This window comes from Heterocephalus glaber, unplaced genomic scaffold, assembly GCF_053883595.1.
Source record: "Heterocephalus glaber isolate CG9 unplaced genomic scaffold, H.glaber_assembly_v1.0 deba00001729, whole genome shotgun sequence".
NCBI classification, from domain to species: Eukaryota; Metazoa; Chordata; class Mammalia; order Rodentia; family Bathyergidae; genus Heterocephalus; species Heterocephalus glaber.
In genome coordinates, this window is record NW_028258440.1 from 5,155,128 (window position 1) to 5,180,240 (window position 25,113).

Genomic DNA, 25,113 nt, shown 5'->3' on the forward strand with positions numbered 1-25,113 from the left:
ATATAATTTTAGTTAAAAGGACAAGAAAACTATCTCAATGCACCTATTGCAAAAAATGAAATATGCTTTACAATGCCTTTTAAATTCTTAAATTGTGCATCATTAAATTCTTTCAAATATGTACAGCTGTTTCACAGGTATCTGATTGTCATGATTTTAACAGTGTTTTCCAAAGCCTCTTTTGATGGGCATGGTGGCACACACCTATAATCCTAGCACTCAGGAGGCTGAGGCAGGAGGATTGCCATGAGTTTGAGGCCAGCTTGCTCTACATATTTAGTTCAAGACCAGCCTGGACTACATAGTAAGACCTTGTCTCAAAAAACCAAAAAACCAAAAAAAAAAAGCCTCTTCTACCAACAGATATGATCAACTTTGTATCTAATCAATCCATGTTTATTACTAGAGTTTTTTTTATTATCTTGTTGCTGCTGTTACAGGGTCTTCTTATGTTGCCCAGGCTGGCCTTGAACTCCTGGGCTCTAGTGATTCTTCTACCTCACTTGTTCAGGTATGTTATTGGTTTTTATTTTTTAAATTTCTTTTGGAGATAGGGTGTCATTATGTAACCCTTGAACTCACTATATAGCCTAGGCTGGCCTCAAACTCACAGCGATCCTCCTGTGTCAGCCTCCAGAACAGCAGGATTACAGGGGTGCACCATCACACCTGGCTGTTCTTGGTTTTTAGAAGTATCAAGAAACAGCAATGTCAGTGAGACCTTTAAAAAATACTAAATAAATATAAATAATTTTACCTTATTCTAGAATTAATATTTTCAATATTTGTTCTCGGAAGTAACTCTACATAAAATATGACCCATCCCCTGCACTTCTAAACAATGATCTATCTTGCCAAATCATTTGGGTATGGGAAACCTGTATCATTTTCACTCAAAAAGGAGTGCTTCCCAGGTTCAACTTCCTAAAACTATAACTTCATTCTTTATCCCCATCCCAGCAAGAAAAGAAAAAAGTAACTTCATCACCTATAGGATTAGAGCCAAATTCTTTTGCCAGTTCAGATCTGCCCTCCCCCCAATACTTAAGTATTCTTAGCAATACTTCCTGGATTTTGTCTTTTATACTTCTAGGAGTTTTAACAAGCAGCATGGTGCTTCTTGTAAGACACTTTACAAATAGTGTTTTTTGTTGTTGCTTTTTGTGTTTAGTTAGGGTATGGTACAGGGCCAAATACCTAGAGCCTTCACATTGAACTACATTCCCAGCCCTTTCTTTAAAAATTTGAGAGCTAGGAGTGGTGGCACACCCTTGTAATCCCAGGCCAGCATGGATTACATAGTGAGTTCAAGGCCAGCCTGAACTACATAGCAAAATCCTGTCTCAAAAGACAAAAAATTAAATTAAATTAAATTAAATTAAATTAAATTTTGAGATAGTTTCACTAAGTCGCTAAGTTGTCTTGGCTGGGCTCAAACTTGACAATGCTTCTGCCTCAGATACAGTAATGGCTCATTTAGTCTTCCTAACACCTCTTGAGACTGGTAGATGAGGAAAGTGAAGCAATCAAATGACTTGCCCAATTGGCAGCTAGGATTCAGCCTGGCTTGGTCTGGATCCAAAGTCAAGATGTTTAACAACTAAAAATGTTTCCTTTGATCTCAACGTATTTGATATCTGAAATATCATTCCTCTCCCTCCACTATTAGAGTTCTACTATCGTCCTTCAACACGCAGCTCAAATACTTTTGCATGAAATTCTTCCTTAACGATTCCATCCCAAACTCTTCTCCCTTGCTCTGGCACTGTGACAGATATTATTTCAATGACCAGTATGTGTCAACTCCTCAACTAGACTGTGACCCTTTCCTATATTTTTCATATCCTCAAGAACCCCTTTCATAGCACAGTCTAAGTGGTAGTTGCTAAAAACAAAAGCAAAACCAAGAAACAACTTATTAAATGACTATGTAATTCGGATGTTTGAAAAAGGTATATAGTGACTATTTCAAATTTAAGTTACACTTCGCAGAGTCAAAATACCTATTTTACACTCAGCTCCTCACCCTACTCATCCCACAACTCTGAAAATCCTGCTTCGGGTTTTTCCACAGAAGCGCGTGAAGCACACTTTCTGCCGCCATCCTGCTCTGGAGCACGGAAGCGACAACAGCATGAGGCTATTCGCAGTCCCTGGCACAGCATCTAGAACCTTGAATCGCATAACTTAGAAGTGAGACCGGGGAAAGAGAGCGCCGAAGGAGCATTTGTGTCTGAAACGGGCAGGGTGGGAAGCGCCAAAAACTTGTAAAAGACAGAAGTACATTCCGGATCTGGGAAGCCAGGCGCCCCACTCGGACCAATGCAAAAGAATCGGAAAGCCTAATTATGTACTTAGTAACCAGTGGCCTAGAACAGGAAAAAAAAAAAAGTGCGGTTCTGGGGTCTCGATTTGTGAAGTGCTGTTTTCAGTTCCCGTCACCTATACGGCGGCAGCACCAACCTCAGCCTCCAGGCCAAGCGGCTCCATCGGGCTCTCTTTGGACAGTTTCCCAAACTTGCTCTCAAGCCAACGCACAGGCACCAACTCCCGCAAAGTTGCTAACTCAAGCCAGAGCCGGATGCCTAGCAAAGCATGCCACAAATAAGCGCATGCGCAAAGCCTCTCACTGTGCGGCCCAATCGCAATGCATTGCTGAGTGCTACGCCTGCGCAGTAAGCCTTCGGTCGCCGTTCCCCATCCCTTGCTCTAGTGGGCTGGCTTCACTGTCCAATGTCCGCCCGGAGCGGGGAGGAGGAGCCTGCGTAGTGTGCGTGTGGAAAGAGGCGGGGGCAGTGGGCTCTGGCCCCTGGTGTTTGACCCTTCGGTCCGTTCCTGTGAAGAAAAGGCAGGAGGAGGAAGAGGTCTAGAGTAGCGGCGGCAGAGATGTTCCGGTGTGGAGGCCTTGTGGCGGGTGCTTTCAAGCAGAAACTGGTGCCCTTGGTGCGGACAGTGTGCGTCCGAAGCCCGAAGCAGAGGAACCGGCTCGCAGGTGAGTGACCCATCCCAGGCAACCCCACCGCGACGTCCAAGGGCCTGGGTGCCTTGGGCTCCCTCGCAGCGCTCCCCCGCCTCTCGTAACTCTTACACTCACAGTCGCGCGAATTACGGATTGGCGGGATACAAACCCTGAGTTTGCAAGCCCACGAGTCGGCACAGTCATGCCGACCTGACCTTCAAGAGATTTGAAGCCCAGTAGTCTGCTCCAGGCCTTTTCCTGGGAGGGTTTGCTGTTCTGGGTAATAGAACGACTGGTCTCGTCATACTGTCCATCACCACCTCCCTGCCACCCCTACCTCGTCTTTTTAAAGCAATGGGGTCAAGTAGACTTTGCCATTACTGGTTGTGATACTTTAAACCGGACATTTAAGTCCCACGCCTGTTTCTTCTGTAAATAAGGATCTTGGTCTTTAACACTTCAGTGAAAGGGTTTGCAGATTATGTTGTATTTGCCCCTCATGAACGATTCCATCAAACTTTAGGCCTGGAAGGGATTTTGTAGTAAAGTTTAACCCACTCATTTTATGAATAATAAAGAGGCACAGAGAGGTAAAATTACTTGCCCAAGGTCATATGATTAATAGGTAAAGCTAAAGATAATTTGCTAGTCTCTAGGCTCCTAATCCTCTTGATTCCACCCCACCCTACTTTCTAGTTTGACCTCAAAAGAACAAGAACTAGGCGCCCTTCCCAGTAATTAGCCCATTGTGCATCAGATAATCCGAGAATTTATCAGAACATGGTTTAAGCCCTCTTTCTTTCTTTCTTTCTTTTTTTTTTTTGTACCAGGGATCGAACTCAGGACCTTGTATTTGCCAGGCAGGAGCCGAACCACTGAGCTAAACTCCCGGCCCAAACCCGCTTTCTTAAAATCTATACAACTTCATGGACATAATGAAAAGAATTTTTTTTTTTGGTTTTTTGAAACAGAAGCTCACTATGTAGTTCAGGCTGGCCTTGAACTTGCAGCAGTTCTGCCTCACCCTACAAAGCGCTGGGATTGTTGCCGTGCGCCACCCAACATGAATGATCCTTTTTTTTTTTTTTTTCACCAGGGATCAAACTCTGAATCTTGCAGCTGAGGCACCACTGAGCTAAATCCCCTCCCCATGAATGATCTATTTTTATCAATAGTCTTTGAATGAGGGCATTTGCATTTACAGTATCAAATTATCTTTCAAGCTGGTGTGGTGGCACGTACCTGTAATCCCCCACTTGGAAGTGAGGCAAGGCCAGCCTGAGCTATGGAACAAACATAGCAAGACCCTGTCTCAAGTAAAACAAAAAGTTATCCTTGAGGCTTTACAATGTGGAAACACCTTCTAAAAATAAAATTAGGGCTGGGAATGTAGCTCAGTGGTGCCTCGCCTGCAAGTGCAAGGTCCTGAGTTCAATTCCCAGTACTGGAAAAAAAAAAAAAAAGATAAAAAGTGGAAAAAATTTCCCTTGCATTGATAGGGTCTTTGCAGATATGTATTTGAACAATTGTTCTAGTTGCTTTGAGTCAAAATATTTCCTGATGGGTGTGACTGAGTTATATCCTAGGACACATATTGCCTTTGGAATTTAAAGACCTTTCTACCTATCGTTTTAAAAGAGGGTACCATCAGTGGATGTCGTTTGTGTGGGTTTTGTAAATTGCACTGAAATTTATACAAAAATTCAGATAACCTGAAGATTTTCATCCACATTGGGCTTGCTAATGTTATGTACTGTACTTATTTTGTTTAATAGTCAGCTTTTACCAGCATTCTGAAATCTGACCAAAGGTTCTCACCGATTAAATATTCATTTGCAAAGTTAAATTTGTTTATTAGACATTTGAAGGTGGTTGGTAATATTAGAACTGCTGAAAAATACAGACTCAAATGGTTTTTTTCCATTGCATGGCTTTGTTTGAAGGCAGTCTACTGTGGAAAATATTCTGACTTCCTGACATATCCATTCATCTTTTTGTACATACCTATTCTTTGTCTTTTGGCTATGTACCAGAGTATGACATCACCAGCCTTTAAAAATGGGTAGGGGTAGTTTACAATTTCAAAATTATGTTATGATTTTATCATTTTAAGAATTAACTTTTGTAGCTTGATTACCAGTTGCTTTTAATTTGATTTCTTGGCTGGGTGTGGTGCACAGGACTGTAATCCCAGGCAGAGGCAGGAGGATTATTATGAGCTCAGGGCTAGCCTGGGCTACACCCTGTCAAAAAAAATCATACATATGATTTCTTTTTCACATAATAGCATCTGCCCTATTTTTGTAGAGCTAGGCAAGAGGCAAGGTTTATATACTATTTCCCCTCCCTCCCCTAGTTCTTTGTCAGGTTATTAGCTCATTTTGTTTTTCATTTTTCATGTAAATTTTTAAAAATTTTCATTGGTTTAGCAAACTTTAAGCCTGCCTTGAAACTATCTCATCAGCATCTACCACCATTGTCAAGTTCATTTGCATTATAGGTTGCCTTTTGCCTTAAAAGTACAATAGCTAGTATGTGTTCTACTTTAGTTACTTGGTTGCTCTGCCTTCTTCCAGAAATGATTGAAAGTAACTAATAGTCACAACCCTATGTCTGAGTTTAGCAGTAAGGAGCAATGGGTTAGGTAATGGATATTTTTTTGCTCTTTAAAGAGGAAACTGCCCGCTTTGTGGGTTATAATCCTAGCTTTGTGTTCACTGCCAAATGATACTTTTTTTGAAGCCTAGGAGTGTCTGCTCTTTCTGCTTAGACGCTTTACTGAAGAAAACCTTTGGCAAGTCAGCCTTTTTTGTAGCTAGTTGATAAGTTAGGTTTTCTAGAAATTTTCAAGCTTTTTGATGGAGTTGCTGCATGTCTCAACAGCTTTTAGACTATTTTTCTAAAATTTGCCTGGTTACATGAATTGAGTGGAGAACACAGCTCAAATTTACCCCAGGAGTTCCAGGAGAAACTTGGGAATGAGAATAAAAATGAATGAGAATTTCCAGGAGAGAGTCCTGGGAGGCTGTGTGTACCATGTGATCAGGCAAGTGTGGAAAATATTGTTTGGGATAAGTAGTGACTCTCCCTTTTATTCCACTGGCCTAAGGATTAAAAAACCGAAGTGAGCAGTCATGAGACTCTTGTAATTTGTGTCAGGCTCGTTTTCTTTTTTTTTTTTTTTTTTGTACTGGGAACAAACTCGGGTCCTTGCATTTGCAAGGCAGGCAGGCAGCGGAACCACTGAGCTAAATCCCTGGACCAGGAATGATATTTTTTTAAAAAGGTTGATAAAGTTAAATAGTTGTTGGGTTCCTTGCAAAGAGGATCTAGCCAGGCATGGTGGCACACACCTATAATCCAATCACTCTAGGAGGAGAAAATTGGAGGGGAAATATAAACATCTATACAATACTTAACCTTGATATCTTGTAAAAAGTAAAGTCATTTTAAGTATGTAAAAAGTTGGTTAGTTAATAATAATGCTGTATTACATTTCTGTTCAAGGAGTAGTTTATTTTATTTATTTATTTATTTTTATTTATTTATTTTTTTGGTACCTGGGATTGAACTCGGGTCCTTCTGCTTGCAAGTCAGGAGGCAGAACCACTGAGGTAAATCCCCAGCCCTCAAGGAGTAGTTTAAATGTCTACCCATTTACCCGTTTACTTCTTTTAAAGCCAACAAACTTTTCAATATCTTTTTTCTTTTCTGGGCAAATTGAGGCAGAAAGCTGCTGAACTTTCCCCAATCTATATATTTGGTTTTGTCAGCTTGTGAAAGGCGAGCAAACACAGAATAAACATGGTGTTAAATTAAAACAAAGTTACAAAGGCCCTTTTTTTTTTGAGATAGGGTCAGCTATGTATTCCAGGCTGGCCTTGAATTTGTAATCCTGCCTCAGGCTCCTGAGTGCTGACACTACAGGATATACCACACACCCAGGTAAAATAAACTTATTATGGTATCTATGTTTATGGATCTTCTAAAAGAATAATCAATTAATTAGCTTTTTGAGACAGAGTTTTGCTATGTAGTTCAGGCTGGCCTTGAACACTCTATGTACCCCAGACTGGCCTCAAACTCGCATTTCCTACTTCAGCCTCTCAAGTACTGGAATTACAGGTGTGCAACAACACGTCTGCCCACAATTTTATTTTATTTATTTAATTATTTATTTATTTATTTTTAGTACTTTTATTAGTAAATTTTAGGTGTACAATTCGTTCACATTTATATCTTGGTTCTTATTTTTGTCCCCATTACCTGTGTGCCCTTCACCCCCTCCACCCTTCCCTATTTACATAGATTTCATTTCCATTTTTTTTGCTTTTCTCATAGTTTTTCCTTTCCCTCTTTTCCTTTCCCCTTCCCCTCCCTTCACTCCTTCGTCTTTGGACCTTTTTTCCTATTTCAAATTATCAGTTATTAGTTTTAATCATTTTAAACCTTGTTTACACTATCAGTTTCTCACACCAGAGAAACTATTCGGTATTTACACATGGGTGTCCTATTTATTTCACTTAAGAATATGGCCTTGATATGCATCCATTTAGCTATAAATGACTCTAGTTTTTTGTTCTTTATGGCTGAGTAGTACTCCATTTTATAAAAATCCCACATTTTCTTTATCCAGTTTCCAGTTAATGGACATTTGGGCTGTTTCCAAGCTTTAGCTATTACAAACTGTGCCGCTATGAACATGGGTGCACATATATCACTGTGGTATGATGCTTTTAATTCTTTTGGGAAGATACCCAGCAGGGGAATAGCTGGGTCAAATGGGACCTCTAGCCCTAGTTCTTTGAGGTATCTCCATACTGATTTCCACAGTGGTTGCACCAGTCTGCACTCCCACCAACAATGGAGAAGGGTTCCTTTCTCCCCACACCCCCACCAGCATTTGTTATTGGATGATTTCTTGATAGCAGCCATTCTTTCTCTACCCATAATTAAAAAAAAAATTTATTTTCATAGATGAACCTGGGCTGGAGATTGGGGACAAACTAAATTTGTTAATTAAGCTTAACCATTTAGAACTTTTTCTAACCAGTTTCATTTTCTAAGCTTTGAGAGGTACCCATTTCTATTTCTGATGCATTATTATTTTTATAGGCTTCTGAAAATCTTGAAAATCTTGTCCAGATTGATATAAGCTTCTCCCCCTTTAATATTTTTATTTTCATAATTTGTTATTTCCAAGTATAAATAATTTTACGTTATGTGGTGATGAATGATTCTAAAACAGGTAAGAAATAATAAAAGAAAAAATTGTCTTTTGTAACAGTGGAGGTCTAAAGTCTGTTATCTATAATTCAGAAATTGAAATATGACTATCAAGTATTTGTACCTCATTTGCTAGTATAAAACTTCACCTGAATTGGAAAAAAGCTACTTATAATTTTTTAAATCCCACTTAGTGTAATTGATCATAGAAATACTACTGTGTTTGACTCTAGCTTGCTGCCCTTAACAGTGACGGGTGTCATTATTTGGTGTTTCCACTATACAGTATAGGCAGGACCACACAATCCCGATTTCTGAAATACATATTGTCCCAAGAATTTTGGCGAGAGACTGTAGGCCAGTGCTTGAGCTTGTGTTTTCACCTCGTGCCCTAACACTGTGAAAACATAAAGTAGGGTAAAGATCCCTATTTTACAATCTTTTTTTTTTTTTTTTGGTAACAGAGATCAAACTCAGGACCTTGCACTTGCGAGGCAGGTGGCGGAACCACTGAGCTAAATCCCTGGCCCAAGATCCCTATTTTTAATCTCTACAAATAAATATAGAAAGCCACCATACCAGGGCCCATTCTGTGTGTCTTTTAAAGCTTAGTCAGTACAGGAACACATCTAGCATCCAGTGAAGTGGTTCTTAAAGTATGGTACAAACCCCCCACCCCCAGTAACATCATCACCAAGGACACTGATGCCAAACCTTTTAGAGCTTTCAGTGATACAAGCAGCCTGCTGCACATGCATACCTTAGGTTCCACACCATTGAGCTCAGAACTTGTTAGAAATGCAAATTGGGCCAGGTGTGGTGACACATAATCTGCAGTCCCAGCACTTGGGAGGCTGAGGCTGGAAGATCCTCATGAGTTGGAGGCCAGCCTGGACTACATAGTGAATTTAAGGACAGCCTGAACTACATAGCAAGACCTAGTCTCAAAAAATCTTTGAAAGGAAGGAAGGAAGGAAGGAAGGAAGGAAGGAAGGAAGGAAGGAAGGAAGGAGGGAAGGAAGGAAAGAAGGAAGGCAGGCAGGAAGGAAGGCAGGAAGGCAGGCAAATTGTTGAGGGAAGGGAGAGAGAAGGGGAAGAGGAAGTAAAAAGAATGAAGACAGTGTATGTACCTATACCAACTCCCCTCAAAGAATGTAATCATTATGTACTGCAAACATGTACTAATAACATTTTTACAAATTAAAAAAAAAAAGAAATGAAAATTGCTGAGACCCTTCCAAGACTTGCTGATTCAGAAAATCTGGAAGTGGGGCCTGGCTATCTACATTTTTTAACAAACCCTCCAGGGGATGCTGACTTACTTTTCTGTTTGAGAACTATTGCTCTGCAGGCTTAACTTAGTCAGTTGCCTCCTGCTTTTTTGTGTCTTTCAAGCTAAAGTGGTTTTGTTTGTTTTGGTGGTACTGGTAATTCAATCCAGGACTTTCATAAGGAGTTATGTCCCCATTTTTGTTTTGTTTTTAATTTTGAGAGATGGTCTCACTAAGTTGTCCAAGCTGGGTTCAAACTTGTCATCCTCCTGCCTCATCTTCCCAGAGTAGTAGGATTATAGGTTTGCACCATCATACTGAGCAGTTTTTTCCATTTTTTAATATGAGAAACAGTGAAAACAGTATTTGCTGGGCATGGTGGTACATGCCTGTAGTCCTAGTACTCGGGAGGCTAAGGCAGGAAAATCTCTAGTTGGAGCCCTGCCTGAGCAACCAACTTAATGACTTAACAAGACCCTGTCCCAAAAATTTAAAGAGGGTTGGGGATGTAACTCAGTGTGAATTCCCTGGGTTCAATCTCCAGTGCAGGGGAAAGGGGCCAACAACCAGACTAGCATTCTGTGATACATAAAAAAGTATATGCAATTCAAATTTTAGTGTCCATAAATAAAATTTTGCTGGAACATAGCTGTGTACATATTGTCTGTGGCTGCTTTTATGCAACATTGGCAGAATTAAATAGTTTCAGCAGAGACAGACTGGCCCACAGTGCTGAAAATATTTACTATATGGTCCTTACAAAAACAGAATTGCTGCTCTAGATCAATAGTCAACATCTATGACAATTAATGACAGGGAAGGTACTGAGACCTACCTTCATCTGAAAATGTCAGCATCCTTCTGAAGGAAGAAATCTGTGGAAGTCTTAGATTTCTACATGCAAGTGTTATGATCATCAGATCATTGCATAGCTCTTTGTAATTTTACATGAAAATAGCCTTGTATTATTTTGGAGGAGTACGAGCCAAGTCATTGGAGGATACTTTAAATTTTGTTATTCTAGAAAATATTTCTTCTGAAATTCTTCAGTTTTTAGGGGGAGATAAATTCATTTATGAATTTTTTTTCTGATTTTCTTCTGAAACTTTAACATTTCTTTCTTTCACACAAGACTGAACTGTATCCAAGTTACATTGTATTGCAAGGCTTTAAATGTGCAAAGTTTTAGCCATTTAATTGCTCCTGAAATGGTTGTCATAATGTCCCCAATTCCTGTTTATTTTTGTACAGTTGTCTCCCTGTACCCATGTATTCAACCAACCATGGATCAAAAATACTTTTCAAAAAAATTTTTAAAATTTAAAAAAAAAAAAAAACCACATTGCCAGCGATTTAGCTCAGTGGTTCTGGCACCTGCCTCGCAAGCACAAGGTCCCGAGTTCGATCCCTGGTACAAAAAAAAAAAAAACTTCTCAAAAAAAAATTGCGTTGGGGGCCGGGGATTTAGCTCAATGGTTTCACCGTCTGCTGTGCAAGAGCAAGGACCCGAGTTCATTCCCCGGTACCAAAAAAAAAAAAAATTGTGTTGGTACTGAATGTGTACAGGCTTTTTTCTTGTCATTATTCCTTAAACAATGTAGTATAGCAACTATTTACATTGCATTGGACATGATAAGTAATCTAGAGATAGTTTAAAATATTTGAGGGGATGTATATAGGTTATATACAACTACTGCATCATTTTATATAAGGGACTTGAGGACGCACACATTTTGATATCTTCTAGGGGTTCTATAACCAATCCCCTGGAGATACTGAGGGATGACTATACCTACCTAGTCAGCTACCTGTGTTTACTTCACTCATAGTGAAGATATGAAGGGAGAGGTATTTGATGAACTGTGTTTTTCATGAACTTTTCTGGAAGCTGCAGATTTCCTCACAGGGCATTATTAAATTGTACTTTTAAAAACCCCACCAGCTTTTCTAAGAGGAAAGGTTTATTTTGGCTTACAGTTTATAGTGGTTTCAGTCCATAGTTGGCGTGGCAAGGCAGGCAGGAGGCAGTAAGCAGCAACAAAATAGCAAAACAGCAATAACAGCAGCAACAGTAGCCAAAAACTCCAGCAGTTTAAGAGCGTGCATTCAGATTATCTGTGGTACTTGTATGTGCAACAGTTGTGATTATGTTTGGTTGTGGTCATTGAACAGTGAACACCATGCAACCCACTGTGGAGCAAGTCTACTTTTACAATGCTTTGACATTTAATCATAAACATGTATTAACTATTGTATTTTTATGTATGTGTGTCTTTTAATAAATTGTGTTCCTTTAGGCAACTTGTTCCAGCGATGGCATGTTCCACTAGAACTCCAGATGACACGACAAATGGCTAGCTCTGGTGCATCAGGGGGCAAAATGGATAATTCTGTGTTAGTCCTTTTTGTGGGCTTGTCAACAATAGGAGCTGGTGCATATGTAAGTAGAAAAGCAGCTTGTGCAGTGAAGCTGCTGAACAGCTCCCACTGGTAGACTCAGCATTACTCTGCTTTCAAACTTTTGCAACTAATTCCCCTTTCTCCTTTTGAAAAAATTTCCAAAAAGCTTTAAAGTGCCTACTGTCTAATATCCTGTGGGAGCCATCTTGGGAATGGCTGAAATTTAATCTCATGTGGATTGATCTCTGCTCTTTTAACTTGTCTTTTTATTCTTGAAAAACACTGTTTTCTTATATTTGACTAACCTACAAAATTCTAACTGTTCTCTTGGGTGTGACACACTAACTTATGAATAAAGTCAAAATTCTTTGCAGCTCCTTAGCACAATATTTGATTTTGACCCATTTGTCAAATATTTTACTTTTTCCTCAGCTTGAGATTTATATTAAAAACAAGCAACAGTTTTTAATCAAAAATATTAAGCAGGGCTGTGGATTTAGCTCAGTGGTTCTGCCGCCTTCCTCGAAAGCACAAGGACCCAAGTTCGATCCCCATTACCAAAAAATATATATATATTAAGCCTTCCTAAAAGGAAAACTATTCCTGAGTCTCACCCAAAGACTAAATTAGAGAAGCAGCCCTAGTATATCTGATTTTACACTTGATCTTAGCCAAATGGCCGAGAAATAGCATATCTCTGATTTTAGAATGGAATTTGTGTGAGGTAAGAAATATGCTGCGTTTTTTGTTTTAACTTCACAAGGCTTACTGTGACTAAGCAGATCAGTCTAAAGTTGGATCCTGTAAGGTTGAGTAATCCAGCTCTGGTAACACCTTCTAATACCCCTGGTTGAAGAAAGCTGCATTTTGCTTACTAACAGCAAATGGTTGAAAGCCATTTCAGTATTAGGTCTTTCTCCATTGGTAAGACAGTGAACTTATGTTTATTCCTTGGTCACTAAGTTAAGATAGGGGACTTGCAAATATTTAAAGTTATCTATATTCTCCTACCCTGACCTGACTCCCAAATGCACAAGAAGAGGAAGTAGCTCTTGCCAGTTGTCAGTCAGCTCAGACTAGGAAATAGGTGAGATCTGTCTGATAACATACTTCGATGGAAGATACATTCTCCTTCAACCCTGGAGCAGCGTTTTTCCTTTTATCACACAGAGTAACCAAAAATGCTTCCCTGCTTTTCTGTTGAATATTTCTTCATTAATACTTAGTGCTTTTTCTATTTCCTTTTGTTTCTTCCCTGGCCATATCTTCACCTACAGTTGTGCAGTGCTATCACCTAGGATTCCCTTCTAGATCACTAGTGTCTACAGGTGCTTCTGGGAAAGATGGCAGCACACTAGTATACTTCTTAATTATAGGAGCAACAGTCACGGGGGCAGGAATTTATTATGTAAGATGCTTACACTAAAATATATTTTGGGGTAGGGTGGGTGAGTCCATGGCACAAATGAAAACTTGATCCGTTAGAATATAGTAAAACATTCACGGCATGTGCTTTTTTAGGTGTTTATTAAAGGGACATTGTCAGTCACTAGAGTCCTGAAATCTCATTCTTCAAACTATTGAAGTCCTACCAGATAGATCTGAAACCATAAATTTAAAGCCAATCCTCATCATCAACCCTTTCTTTGAAACTTTTGCCAATTTCATACTTTTTTATAATGCTAAATCATATTGTGCTTTAGTGCTGCATATCCAAAAAGACAGTCTCAAAGAGTAAATGTTACGCTTGATCTTAGCCAAAAGGCCAAGAAGCGATGAGTAAATGTTAAATAAAGGTAACTTAAACACCATTCATTTTGAATCATTTTAGGTAAAATATAATTTTTGTGTTTTGTAGAAAAGAACTCCAGTTTCACTATGAAAAGGCATTTTATTGAATGCTTCTGAGGAGGTTCAAAAGCCATAGAAATTGTAATATTCTCCCATCCCCCAGCCACATCCTCTACTTCAAAGTGAACTCATTTGGCAGTGTCCCTTTTGTAATCTTTTATTTGTTCGAACTATTGGCTGAAGTGGTGCAAGCTAACACATTCATGTAGATTGCTTTTTTTTTTTTTGGTACCGGGGATCGAACTCAGGTCCTTCCGCTTGGGAGGCAGGTGGCAGAACCACTGAGCTAAATCCCCGGCCCCGTAGATTGCTTTCTTAAGTGCCTCTCGCTCACAAGTCATGTATTACTCTCTGAGCCCTAACTTTTCCATTTCATATCTCTCTCAGCTTTTCCCATCAGTTCTACCCCATTCACTCAAAACTAGATGGAAAAGTGTTTGTGTTAGATATGTTTGCAGCAGTGAAAACCTGTTAAACCTCTGGTTTGTGTTGCCAGCCAGAGTTGGATGTCCTCCACAGAGTTGGCCATGCAAATTCTCTTGATGCCAAGCCACAAGACAGGGACAATCACTGTTGCTTTCTCCTGTCTGAGAAATATCTAAGAAGCACAAGTTCTTCTCAAGCCATTCAGTTAAATGGCTCATTGCCCTCTGTGTTTATCCAACACTGGTGGTAATAAAGCCATTACATTATAATGGCTCCAGGTTAAATGATAAGCTTTTGTCTACCTACAGCTGTTGTCAAACTATTTTCTATGCTTTTTTTTTTCCCGATACTGGAAATTGAACCCAGGGCCTTCACGCTGAGCTATGTCCTTACACCTTTTTTGTCTTTAGTTTTGAGAAAGGGTCTTGCTAAGTTACTGAGGCTGGGCTCAAACTTGTGATCCTCCTTCCTCTGCCTCCCACAGTGCTGGGATTATAGGCATGTGCCACCATACTCATCTGTACACTTTTGTTTTAGGTTTTAAATTGTTGAAAACTTGATATGAGTTGGCTTGAGGCTTTTTTTTCCCCTCTAAAATTAGTATCAGCCTCAAGAGAAATGTTAACCTAAAATCAGCATCCAGCTTTGGTGAGCTATGGCTAAAAGTTGCTTAGTATTGTGTTAGTTCCTTGGACTGCCATAACAGATTATCCAAGACTACATGGCTTAAACACCAAAAGTTTATTTTCTCATAGTTCCAAAGACTGTAAAGTACAGGGTCAAGCTTAGACAAGGTTCAGTTTCTGGTGCGAGTTCTCTTTGTGGCTTGTAGACAGCCACCTTCTTGTGTCTTTACATGGTTGGGATGGGATGGAGAGCTTGCTAGGTAGTTCTGGTGTCTCTTCTTCTTCTTTAAAAGGCACCAGCCCTAATAGATCAGGGCACTACTCTTAGAATTTCATTTAACCTTTGTCACCTTCCAAAAGCCCCACCTCTATATACTCTCATGTTGGGGGCTAGGGACTCAGCGTGAGTTAGGAGAGGACATGAACATTTAGTTCTTAACAGTGTCCAGGCATAACTTTTTCTCATTTGAGGTAATGTTCCTAATTTCAGTATAATTACTATTTTAGCAATTCCTGTATTAGGAGCGCTTTATCTTCTTTCCATTTCACCCCATTCAAAGCAATTTGTGCCTTTTTAAAAAATGTTACTATGATCCACAGAAAGAAATACATTTCATCTTGCAATCCATTGTATAGCTACAAATACATAAATTGAAACAATGTTTCAACCAGTGATACTTCTAACTGTGATACATGCCAGTATTTTTTTTCTTAAAGCTGGTTTTAACCTACAAATTGATTTAACAGCTGACTAATGGGTTGCAACCACAGTTTGAGAAACATTGATTTGAAGAATACTTTTGCTGCCTGGATGTAAACATGAACACTTGATTGGCATCCATGTGAGGGTTTTTCTTATTATTATTGGTGTCTTTCTCTAGGACCTCAGGCAGATCCCCAAATCTCAACCCTCTATTATTTTTCAGTGAGTAGAGCCAAAATGGCCTTTAGAATATTTAGTGAGATCTGGGCATGGTGGTCCATGCCTGTAATCCCAGCTCTCGGAGGCTGAGGCAGAACAATCACCATGAATTTGAGGCCAGCCTGAGGTCACAAAGTATAATTAGTGAGATTATTTGGGCCCTTTGCTGATAGGGTCACATTGCCTCAATCAGAAAATGACCTGTTAAGTTGAATAAATGCCATCATACCCATGTGTTTAGAAAAATTGTCTCTACTAATATTTTTCATAAATTTCTTAATGTAACATATATTTGTGTCATTAATTGGAAATCTGTGCAAACTGGGAATAAGAAGCCCCTGGGGGGAAGTGAATTTTAATTTAGTATGTCTCCATTAGAACATTTAGCTTAAAAGTTGCTATACGTACATACAGAACCTCATTCTTACCTTTTCCCCTCTGAACCTCAAGCTGTTTCTTTCCTCTGCTCTTCTGTTCATGTGTAAAGCCATTGAGAGGTAGGTGTTAGCTGGGCTTCAGCCATTTTTGGATATCACTCTCAATGAGTATGGGCCCAGTTTATTTTCTGTTCATTCTGTTGACCTGATGAAATCTTTTTAGGTAAAAGTCCTTTTTTGTGTGTGTGCCAGGGATTGAACCCAGCCCTCATGCATGCTAAGCATATGCTCTACCATTGGGCTGCCCTACCCCCAGCCCAAAATTCCCTTTTTAAATTTTTTGTACCGGGGATCAAACTCGGGACCTTGCACTTGCAAGGCCGGCGACGTAACCACTGAGCTAAATCCCTGGCCCCTCCCTTTCTTAAAAGAAAAAAAAATTAAGTATGATTAGATTTGTGTGTATATATAGTAATCTGATGCCAAGATTTAAAAAAACTTCCTGCAAGGGTCGTATTGATGCTTTGAAGTACAAAAGAGCAAAAATGTTGTGATTTTAAAAGTTATTTTGGGAGCCGGGGATTTAGCTCAGTGGTTCTGCTGCCTCCCTCGCAAGTGCAAGGTTGCAAGTTCGATCTCTGGTATCCAAAAAAAAAAAGTTATTTTGCTTACCACCTCTCAAAAAGTAGCTCATGGGGCTGAGGAATATGGTTCGGTGGTAGAGCACTCATCTAACATACACAAGATCCTAGGTTCAATTCCCAGCACCAAATAAACACAATTTAAAAAATAAAAATAGCCCAGTGCAATGATACATATCTGTAATCCCAGCACTGAGGCTGAGGTAGAAGGATCATAAGTTTAAATCCTGCGTGAACAACCTAATGAGACCCTGTTTCAAAATAAAAAATCTAAAGGACTGGGGATAGTCTCAGTGGTACAGCACCCCTGGTTCAAGCCCCAATACTGGAAAAAGTATATAAAAATTATAATAAAAAATGAAGTCATTAATAAACTCCGGTACTGCGTGTTATAAAACAAACAGCAACATCAACCTAATGGAAGATATCGTTCTTCAGTTGGAAGGGGTAGAGATGATACATACTATATTTGAAATACAGAAGGTGTTTAAGCAAGGTGTTTGACCCTTAGTAAATATCTTCGTGGAGCATGTCTGACTCTTCTACCTCAGTTTAGGAAAAGAATAGGCCAATGAGAGAAAGAGAAGTTACTATGTAAGAATGGGATACAGGCTAAGCCTGGTGGTGCATGCCTATAATCCCAGCACTTGGGAGGCTGATGCAGGAGGATCACTGTGAGTTTAAGGCCAGCCTTGACTACCTAGAGAGTGCAAGCCCAGCTTCAACTACACAAGATCCAGTCTCAAAACAAAAAAAAAGAAAAAAAGAATAGGATAAAGATGGCCCCTTTTCTAAGTACCTGGCAGTACCTGTAATGTCTATCAAGAGAACATAAAAACATGTTTCTCAACTTCTACCAAGGGCCACATAGAGTGTTTTCACATCTGGTGTCCAACATAGTCTAAAACCCATTTGTGTAAACCCATTTAAACTTGATTTAAAGTTTAGCCCTGTCTAATGCCTACTAGTATAAGAATTTGTTGCTATATCTGTACTTTCAAAATTAAGCATGAGGAGAGCCTTAGAATATCTGACACTGGCACATTTTCATCTGCTTTTGTGTAATCTTTTCACACCAATTGTGTGTACAACCACCATTTTTTTCTCAAGATCTTTGCCTTAATGATTTTAACATAGAGGAACTAACCTGGTGTAGACAAAAGCTTCTCATTTAATTGAAAGGTGACACTACTTTATGGTATGATTTAGCTGCATGGTGAAGTAAACTTTCTCCGTGTTTGGATCTACAGGCCTACAAGACTATAAAAAACGACCAGAAACGATATAATGAAAGAATGTCGGGGTTAGGGCTGACACCAGAAGAGAAACAGAGAAGAGCTGCATTATCTGGTGAGTATCCCGTTAGTTCTTGCTATGTGTGAGACTTCAAAAGGGAGCTATAAACAGTTTGAGTGCTATGATTTCCAGGTGTCTTATAGAAGTGATGTCAGAAACTGTAAGCTTCTAGCAACTGTGGTATTACCCCAGAGCTGAGAGCAATTTGTTAGTTATTTGGCTCACATTTGGGCTTGAGTAATGATTATGAATATAGGCTTGAGTGATTTAGTGATGATTATGATTATTTTTCTTTATATTAGATTTTTTTTCCTTTATATTAGATTCTTTTTTTCCCCAGTACCTGGTATCAAAATCACTACCTTGCGCTTGCTAGGCATGGTGCTACTGAGCTGTATCCCCGGCTCCTTTACGTTAGATTCTTAAAAGACAAGCTTGGTGAGGAAAACTACTGGAAAAAAGACAACCATTTTTTTTTAATGAGGAAAATGTTTTGATCTGTTTTGGTCCATTTTGAGTCTTCAGAGTTTTGTGTTTAAAGTTGTGTTTTTTTGTTTTTTGGGGGTTTTTTGGTACTGGAGATCAAACTCGGAACCTTCCACTTGCAAGGCAGGCGGTGGAACCCCTGAATTAAATCCCTGGCCCTTCTTTTTTTTTTTAAGTTGTATTTGTTTTCCTGAAGCACACAGTCCTAGCCATCACTTCCACCCATGATTCCCTTGGTTTTTCAGAGAGGAATGTTTTAATCCTTTAGTAAGGCCCACAGTTCATGTGGGTGGTTTGCATTGCTTTCTTCAATAGCAACACCTTATTCTCGAACATTGTATAATAATCCCTGATTGACCTCCTGCTTGTTCCCCCCTTATTGCTAACAAAAGGTGAAACTGAGCCTGATATTTTTCTGGTGGTCAGTGGAAAATTAATGGGAAGAACAGAAGCCTTCTAATATATAATTTCTCATATATATGTGTGGATTTTTGGAGGTTTTGTTTTATTTTGTTTTGTTGAAACACTGGGGAATAAACCCAGGCCCTGCACACTGAGCTATGTTTCCTGCTCATTTGTTATTGTTTCTTTTGAGGCAAGGTCTTAATAAGTTGTCCAGCCTAGGCTCAAACTTGTGATGCTTCTGTCTCAGTCTCTGTGAGTACTGAGATTACAGGCCTACACCACTGTGTTAGTTACTTTTTTTTTTTGGTACCAGGAATCAAACTCAGGACCTTGAACTTGCGAGGCAGGTGGGGGCACCACTGAGCTAAATCCCTGGCTTGTTAGTTACTTTTCTCTCATTGCTGAGACAAAATACCTGACGCCCAAAGTTAAAGGAGGAAAGGTTTATTTGTCTTACAGTTTGTAGAGCTTTTACTCCATAATCATCACTCCAAGGCAGAGTTGGAGAGGGTAACAGTTCATGGCAGGGGAGGATATCAACAGCAACAAGAGACTTTAACAGTGTCTTTCTATCCCTTTTATCTTATTCAGACTACTTAGGGCAGGTAACACTCATGCCCTTAATCCTAGCACCTGAAAAATCATGAGGCTTTGGGGGGACATTGAAACACAAGCCATAATGTCCTGCCCCTGGTCCCCCAAAGACTCATGCATATTCCTTTATGCAAAAAAAGCATTTAGTCCATCTCCAAGAGTTGCCAAAGTCCTAATAGTTTTAGCATTACTGAAAAGTCCTAGTTCAAAGTCTCCTGAGAAGTAAGGCAAACTCTTATCTGCAAGCCCCTGTATAAATGAAAAGAAAGTCAAACACTTCCAACATACAATGGCACAAGATAGACATTTCCATTCTAAAAGTTACAAACAGGGTACAAAGGAATGGGACAAAAACCAGCAGGACAAACATTAAATCTCACAGATCCCAGGCTCCTAGGGCAGAGAAGCTGAGCCAGTCCCAGCACCCAAAAGGAAACTCCCCGCCTCCATCCCAGGCTCCTAGGGCAGAGAAGCTCAACTGGTCCCAACACCCGGAAGGAAGCTCCCTGCCTCCATCCCAGGCTCCTAGGGCAGAGAAGGTGAGCTGGTCCCAGAACCCGGAAGGAAGCTCCCCCGACTCCATCCCAGGCTCCTAGGGCAGAGAAGCTGAGCGGGTCCCAGCACCCAGAAGGAAGCTCCCCTCCTCCATCCCAGGCTCCTAGGGCAGAGAAGCTGAGCAGGTCCCAGCACCCGGAAGGAAGCTCCCCGCCTCCGTCTCAGTCTCCTAGGGCAGAGAAGGTGAGCCGGTCCCAGAACCCAAAAGGAAGCTCCCCCACTGCCATCCCAAGCTCCTAGGGCAGAGAAGGTGACCAACATGCACGCTAGAAGCACCCCCCCCCACCGCCCCACCGTGGAAATGAGAAGACACATAAACAAGCCTCAAAAACAGACTTCCAGATCACCTACAGCAACCCCAAAGGGAAACAAGATGGAACAATCTGATACTCAACCACCTGGACTCTCTGAACTGGCAACAAAAGAGGATCTGGGAAAAATGAAATCAGAAATAATTACTCAGATAACAGCAAAGATTTTGCTCATGGTGCAAGACATGATTAATAAATCTAGAGAGGACACAGATAAAAAAATAGAGGATCTGAAGAACATGATGGAATCCCAACATTAAATCTCACAGTTCCACTTCCAGCATCCCCAGCAATCTGGCAAATTGTGAACTCCAACGGGCTTTAGTGGCTCCATCTGTGTGGCACTTCTGGTGGTTATAGCTCCCATGGCTTCTCTCATGGGCTAGCTCTGCTCCCTCCTTGCAGTTTTCCTCAGACAATCCGTGTTCCTGGCCTCTCCAAACTTCTGAGATCTCCATTGCACCTTTGGCTTCACACTCACAGCTTCACACACTGCCTTCTCGGGGGCACACTGGCTGGCCTCCTAGGCTTTCTGAAATCTGGGTGAAAGCCTTCTGACCCCACAACTCTTGCATTGATGCCAAAACCAGCACCACGTGGTTGACACCCAGGTTTGCTGCCAGCTGGAGCAGTAGCCAGGCTTCCTTCTCTCTTGGCTGTAGGGGTCAAGGGCCTGGATCACTGAGCACTCTGGACCCAATTCTGAGGAACAAATTCTCTAGGCCACTGCCATTCTGGAGCATGGTGCTCTGGGACTCTTCTCAAAACAAAGTCTCACTTTTGCAATTTTGAGGCTGCAAAGGTTAGAGTCCTGCTGTTTCTTGTAATGCCCTCAGGCCATCTTTTCTATTCTCCTGTTCCTTCTCAGCAATCAGAATCTCCTCTGCTCTATCTTTATTGGAGCTTCCTTTCTGGCCAAACTGCTACATTTTAAATCATTCTGTTTTAAATCAATCATCTTGCTCTTGATTCTCAACATAGATCTGGCTAAAAGCACCCCACATTAGCCATGTCACCACCTCAACATTAGACTGCCTTGAAATTTTCTTCTGCCACCCTTAATCTCAGTCTCAGGCACATTCTCTGGACATGAGCAAAATACAGACAAACTTTCTGCCAAGGTATAAAACACATCATCTGGAGTCTAGCAGCCAATGCAGTCCTTCTTCCCAGCAGAAACCTCCTGAGCCTGGGCTTTACTGGCTTTCTGGTCTTCTGAGCTCTGACCAGAATCTCCCATACAGTACAGCCTAAGGTGTTCCATCTCTGCTTGTTCAGCTGCCATCTCTGAACTTTCCTAATTCTTTCCCTTCCCACAAGCCAATTCCAAAGGCTCTTGAGCCACATGCCCAGGTAATGTCATAGCAACAACCCCACTCCTGGTACCAAATTATGTGTTAGTTACTTTTCTCTCATTGCTGAGACAAAATACCTGACGCCCAAAGTTAAAGGAGGAAAGGTTTATTTGTCTTATAGTTCATAGAAGTTTCAGTCCATAATTGGCACTCCAAGGCAGAGTGGGAGGGGGCAATAGTTCATGGCAGTAGAGGACAGCAAAAGCAGCCAGAGACCTTAACAGTGTCTTTCTGCTCCTTTTATCTTTTCCAGACTACTTAGAGTAGATAGCATTCACACCCTTAATCCTAGTGCCCTGGAGCCTAGCCCCACCATGAATCATTCAACATACACTCTAGATTCAGCTACCTCAAAAAGCATGAGGCTTTGGAGGGACATCTAAACACAAGCCATAACAACCACTGTACCTGGGTAATATATTTTAGGAATATCTAAATATTTAAGTAAGGTTCTAGTTGTAAACAGACCTAATGAATGACATTGGCAACTCATTCAACTCCTCCCTTTTTTTTTGGTAGTTTCACTTATGAAATGAAAGAGATACTTCTTCCATCAGGATACTATGAAGTGTTGTTGTTGTTGTTGTTGTTGTGGTTGTTGTTGTTTTGCGGTGCTGGCACATATTGCCACTATGCTACACCTCCAGCCCAGCAAATGTGTTAAGCTTAGTGTAAGTATTGTGTTTTGCTAGCTTTATGTAAAGCGTTGAGACAAGTACAAGGCAATTTTTGTTTGTTGTTTTGAGACAAGATCTGACTATATATTCTGCACAGCAAGAGAAACCACCAGCAGTGTGAAGAGACAACCCACAATGTGGGAAAAAATCTTCACCTGCTCTTCCTCAGACAAAGGTCTACTATCTCAAATCTATAGAGAACTTAAAAAAAAATCAGACCTCCCCAATTTAAAGACCCAATCTGAAAATGGGCATCTGAAATGAACAGACATTTCTCAGACAAAGAAGTAGAAATAGCAAATAAATACATGAAAAAATGTTCAACATCACTGGTCATTCGAGAGATGCAAATGAAAACAATGCTGAGATTCCACTTCACTCCAGAAAGAATGTCTGCTATCATGAAATCAACCAATAACAAATGCTGGCAGGGCTGTGGGGGAAAGAGGAACCCTGTTCCACTGCCGGTGGGAGTGTAGACTGGTGCAAGCACTGTGGAAATCAGTATGAAGATACCTCAAAGAACTAGGACTGGAAGTCCCATTTGACCCCGCTATTCCACTGCTGGGGATCTTCCCCAAAGAATTAAAAGAATCATACCACAGTGATATATGTGCACCCATGTTCAGAGCAGCACAGCTTGTAATAGCTAAAACTTGGAAACAGCCCAAATGCCCATCAACTGGAGATTGGATAAAGAAAATGTGGTTTTTTAATAAAATGGAGTACTACTCAGCCATAAAAAATGAGAAATTAGAGACATTTATAGCTAAGTGGATGCACATTGAGGCAACACTCTTAAGTGAAATAAATAGGACACACATGTGTAAATACTGAATAGTTTCTCTGGTGTGAGAAACTGAAAGTGTAAATAAGGACTAAATGTATAATAGGTCATGTGAAATAGGAAGAAAAAGGGCAAAGGGGAAGGAAGTGGGAGGGCTAAGAGAAAGGATAGAAGGGAATGGGATTAATATGAGAAAATGGAAAAATAGGAACAAAATCTTTGTAAATAGGGAGGACTGGAGGGGTTGAAGGGAGGGCTGGGCAAGGGTGAAAAATAAGAACCAAGAGAGACTTATGTAAAGGTGCAAATTTCCAATGATGAATGTCATATTGTATACCTAAAATGTACCAATGATTAGAATGAATAATCGATAATGTAAAATAGGAAGAAAAGGTCCAAAGGGGTAGGGGTAGTGGGAGGGGCAGGGGAAAGGAAAGAAGGGAAAGGAAAAATGATGAGAAATGGAAAAAATGGAAATAAAGTCTTTGTAAATAGGGAAGGGTGGAGGGGGTGAAGGGAGGGCTAGGAATGGGGAGAAAATAAGAACCAAGATGCATTATGTAAATGTACAATTCCCAATGAAAAATGTAATTGTGTTGTATACCTACAATGTACCAATAAAAGAATTTAATAGAAAAAAAAAAAAGATCTGACTATATAGTTCAGGCGGGCCTTGAACTTACTTTGTATCCCAGGCTGTCCTTGAACTCATGGCAATGCTCCTGCCTCAGCCTCCCAAGTGCTGAGATTATAGGCATGCATTACCATGCCTGGCTCCAACCAGTTTTTTTTTTTAAATAGTGGCAAAGAGTCATCTAAACCTTAAAGGAGATTTAGCATCTCTGGCTGTTGCTTACAGCTCCAGGAAACCCACCAGTTCCTCAAGTCAATGTACCAAGTCATGTTCCTTTCCTGCTCATCGGTGGAGGCACTGCTGCTTTTGCTGCAGCCAGATCCATCCGGGCTCGGGATCCTGGGGCCAGGGTAAGTAAGGTGCATGTTACTTTGCTTGGCACCGAGATGTAGTTTGCAAGCACCTAGCTAATGTGAACATGTTGACTTTTGCCTCTTTTTAAATGACTTGGCTCTGATAATCCTTGTTATTTTTCTGTCTAAAGGTACTAATTGTATCTGAAGATACTGAACTGCCATACATGCGACCCCCTCTTTCAAAAGAACTCTGGTTTTCAGATGATCCAAATGTCACAAAGACACTGCAATTCAGACAGTGGAATGGTAAAGAGAGAAGGTATATTTGTTTATGTAAAATGAGCCTGACTAGCAATTTCACTTGAGCACAGGGAATAGGTTAGGATTTGCCATAGTCCATGTACAACTAATAGGAAGGATAACTTGGCTGTATACTGTAGTCCACTATGGTATCCACTTGGCCCAGCTTAGAGGCAGCAAGCTACAAAGAACATTCTGGATTCTATTTCTAGATCTACCAACAATGGCAGTTTAACATTGGACTCTGAAATACTAATGCTTCTTTTTCGAAGACCTTTAGATTAAATTTCTGTGGTGAAGATCAGCTTGGCCTATGTTGTTGTTTCTTTATACTTGCCTGGACATGACTCATAAAAGCAAAAGAAACTTTAATGACACTTTCTTTGATACCTAGCAGGCATTTAGAATTGTGAGTATTGAGTGGGAATACCATAAGGAAGACCCTCTTTATCAGAATGTTTGCACAAAGGCTTGGAACTACAGGTCTAGAAGCCTTTTCTTTATAAAGGACCCTATATATCTCTCTATTCCAACAGGGAGATAGACTTTATGGGTATAAGAAAGGGGATCAGGGCATTGAGGGAGACAGAAGGAAGGGGAGAAAAGGGGAAGTAAAAAGGATCAAAATGCAATGTTTATGTACCAATTGGTACCCCTTGATGAATGTAATTATTATGTGTTACAAACATGTACTAATTTTTAAAAAGGAAGAAAAATA

The 25,113-nt window shown here is 40.3% G+C and overlaps 1 protein-coding gene across 3 annotated transcripts in view; it reads left to right on the forward strand.

Moving 5' to 3' along the window:
- The first annotated feature begins 2,733 nt into the window (after nt 1-2,733).
- Aifm1 (apoptosis inducing factor mitochondria associated 1) overlaps nt 2,734-25,113 on the forward strand; it is a 37,640-nt gene continuing 15,260 nt past the window's right edge. Inside the window, exons 1-5 of one of the 3 annotated variants that reach the window (XM_004860054.4) lie at nt 2,737-2,992; nt 13,134-13,264; nt 17,950-18,049; nt 24,025-24,149; nt 24,284-24,414. In XM_004860054.4, the coding sequence (XP_004860111.1) occupies nt 2,887-2,992; nt 13,134-13,264; nt 17,950-18,049; nt 24,025-24,149; nt 24,284-24,414 (593 nt within the window). In that variant the 5' untranslated portion in view covers nt 2,737-2,886. Of the gene's footprint in view, nt 2,993-11,753; nt 11,897-13,133; nt 13,265-17,949; nt 18,050-24,024; nt 24,150-24,283; nt 24,415-25,113 lie in introns of all 3 variants that reach the window. The other 2 variants (XM_004860053.4, XM_013077900.3) reach the window with 2 other exon arrangements.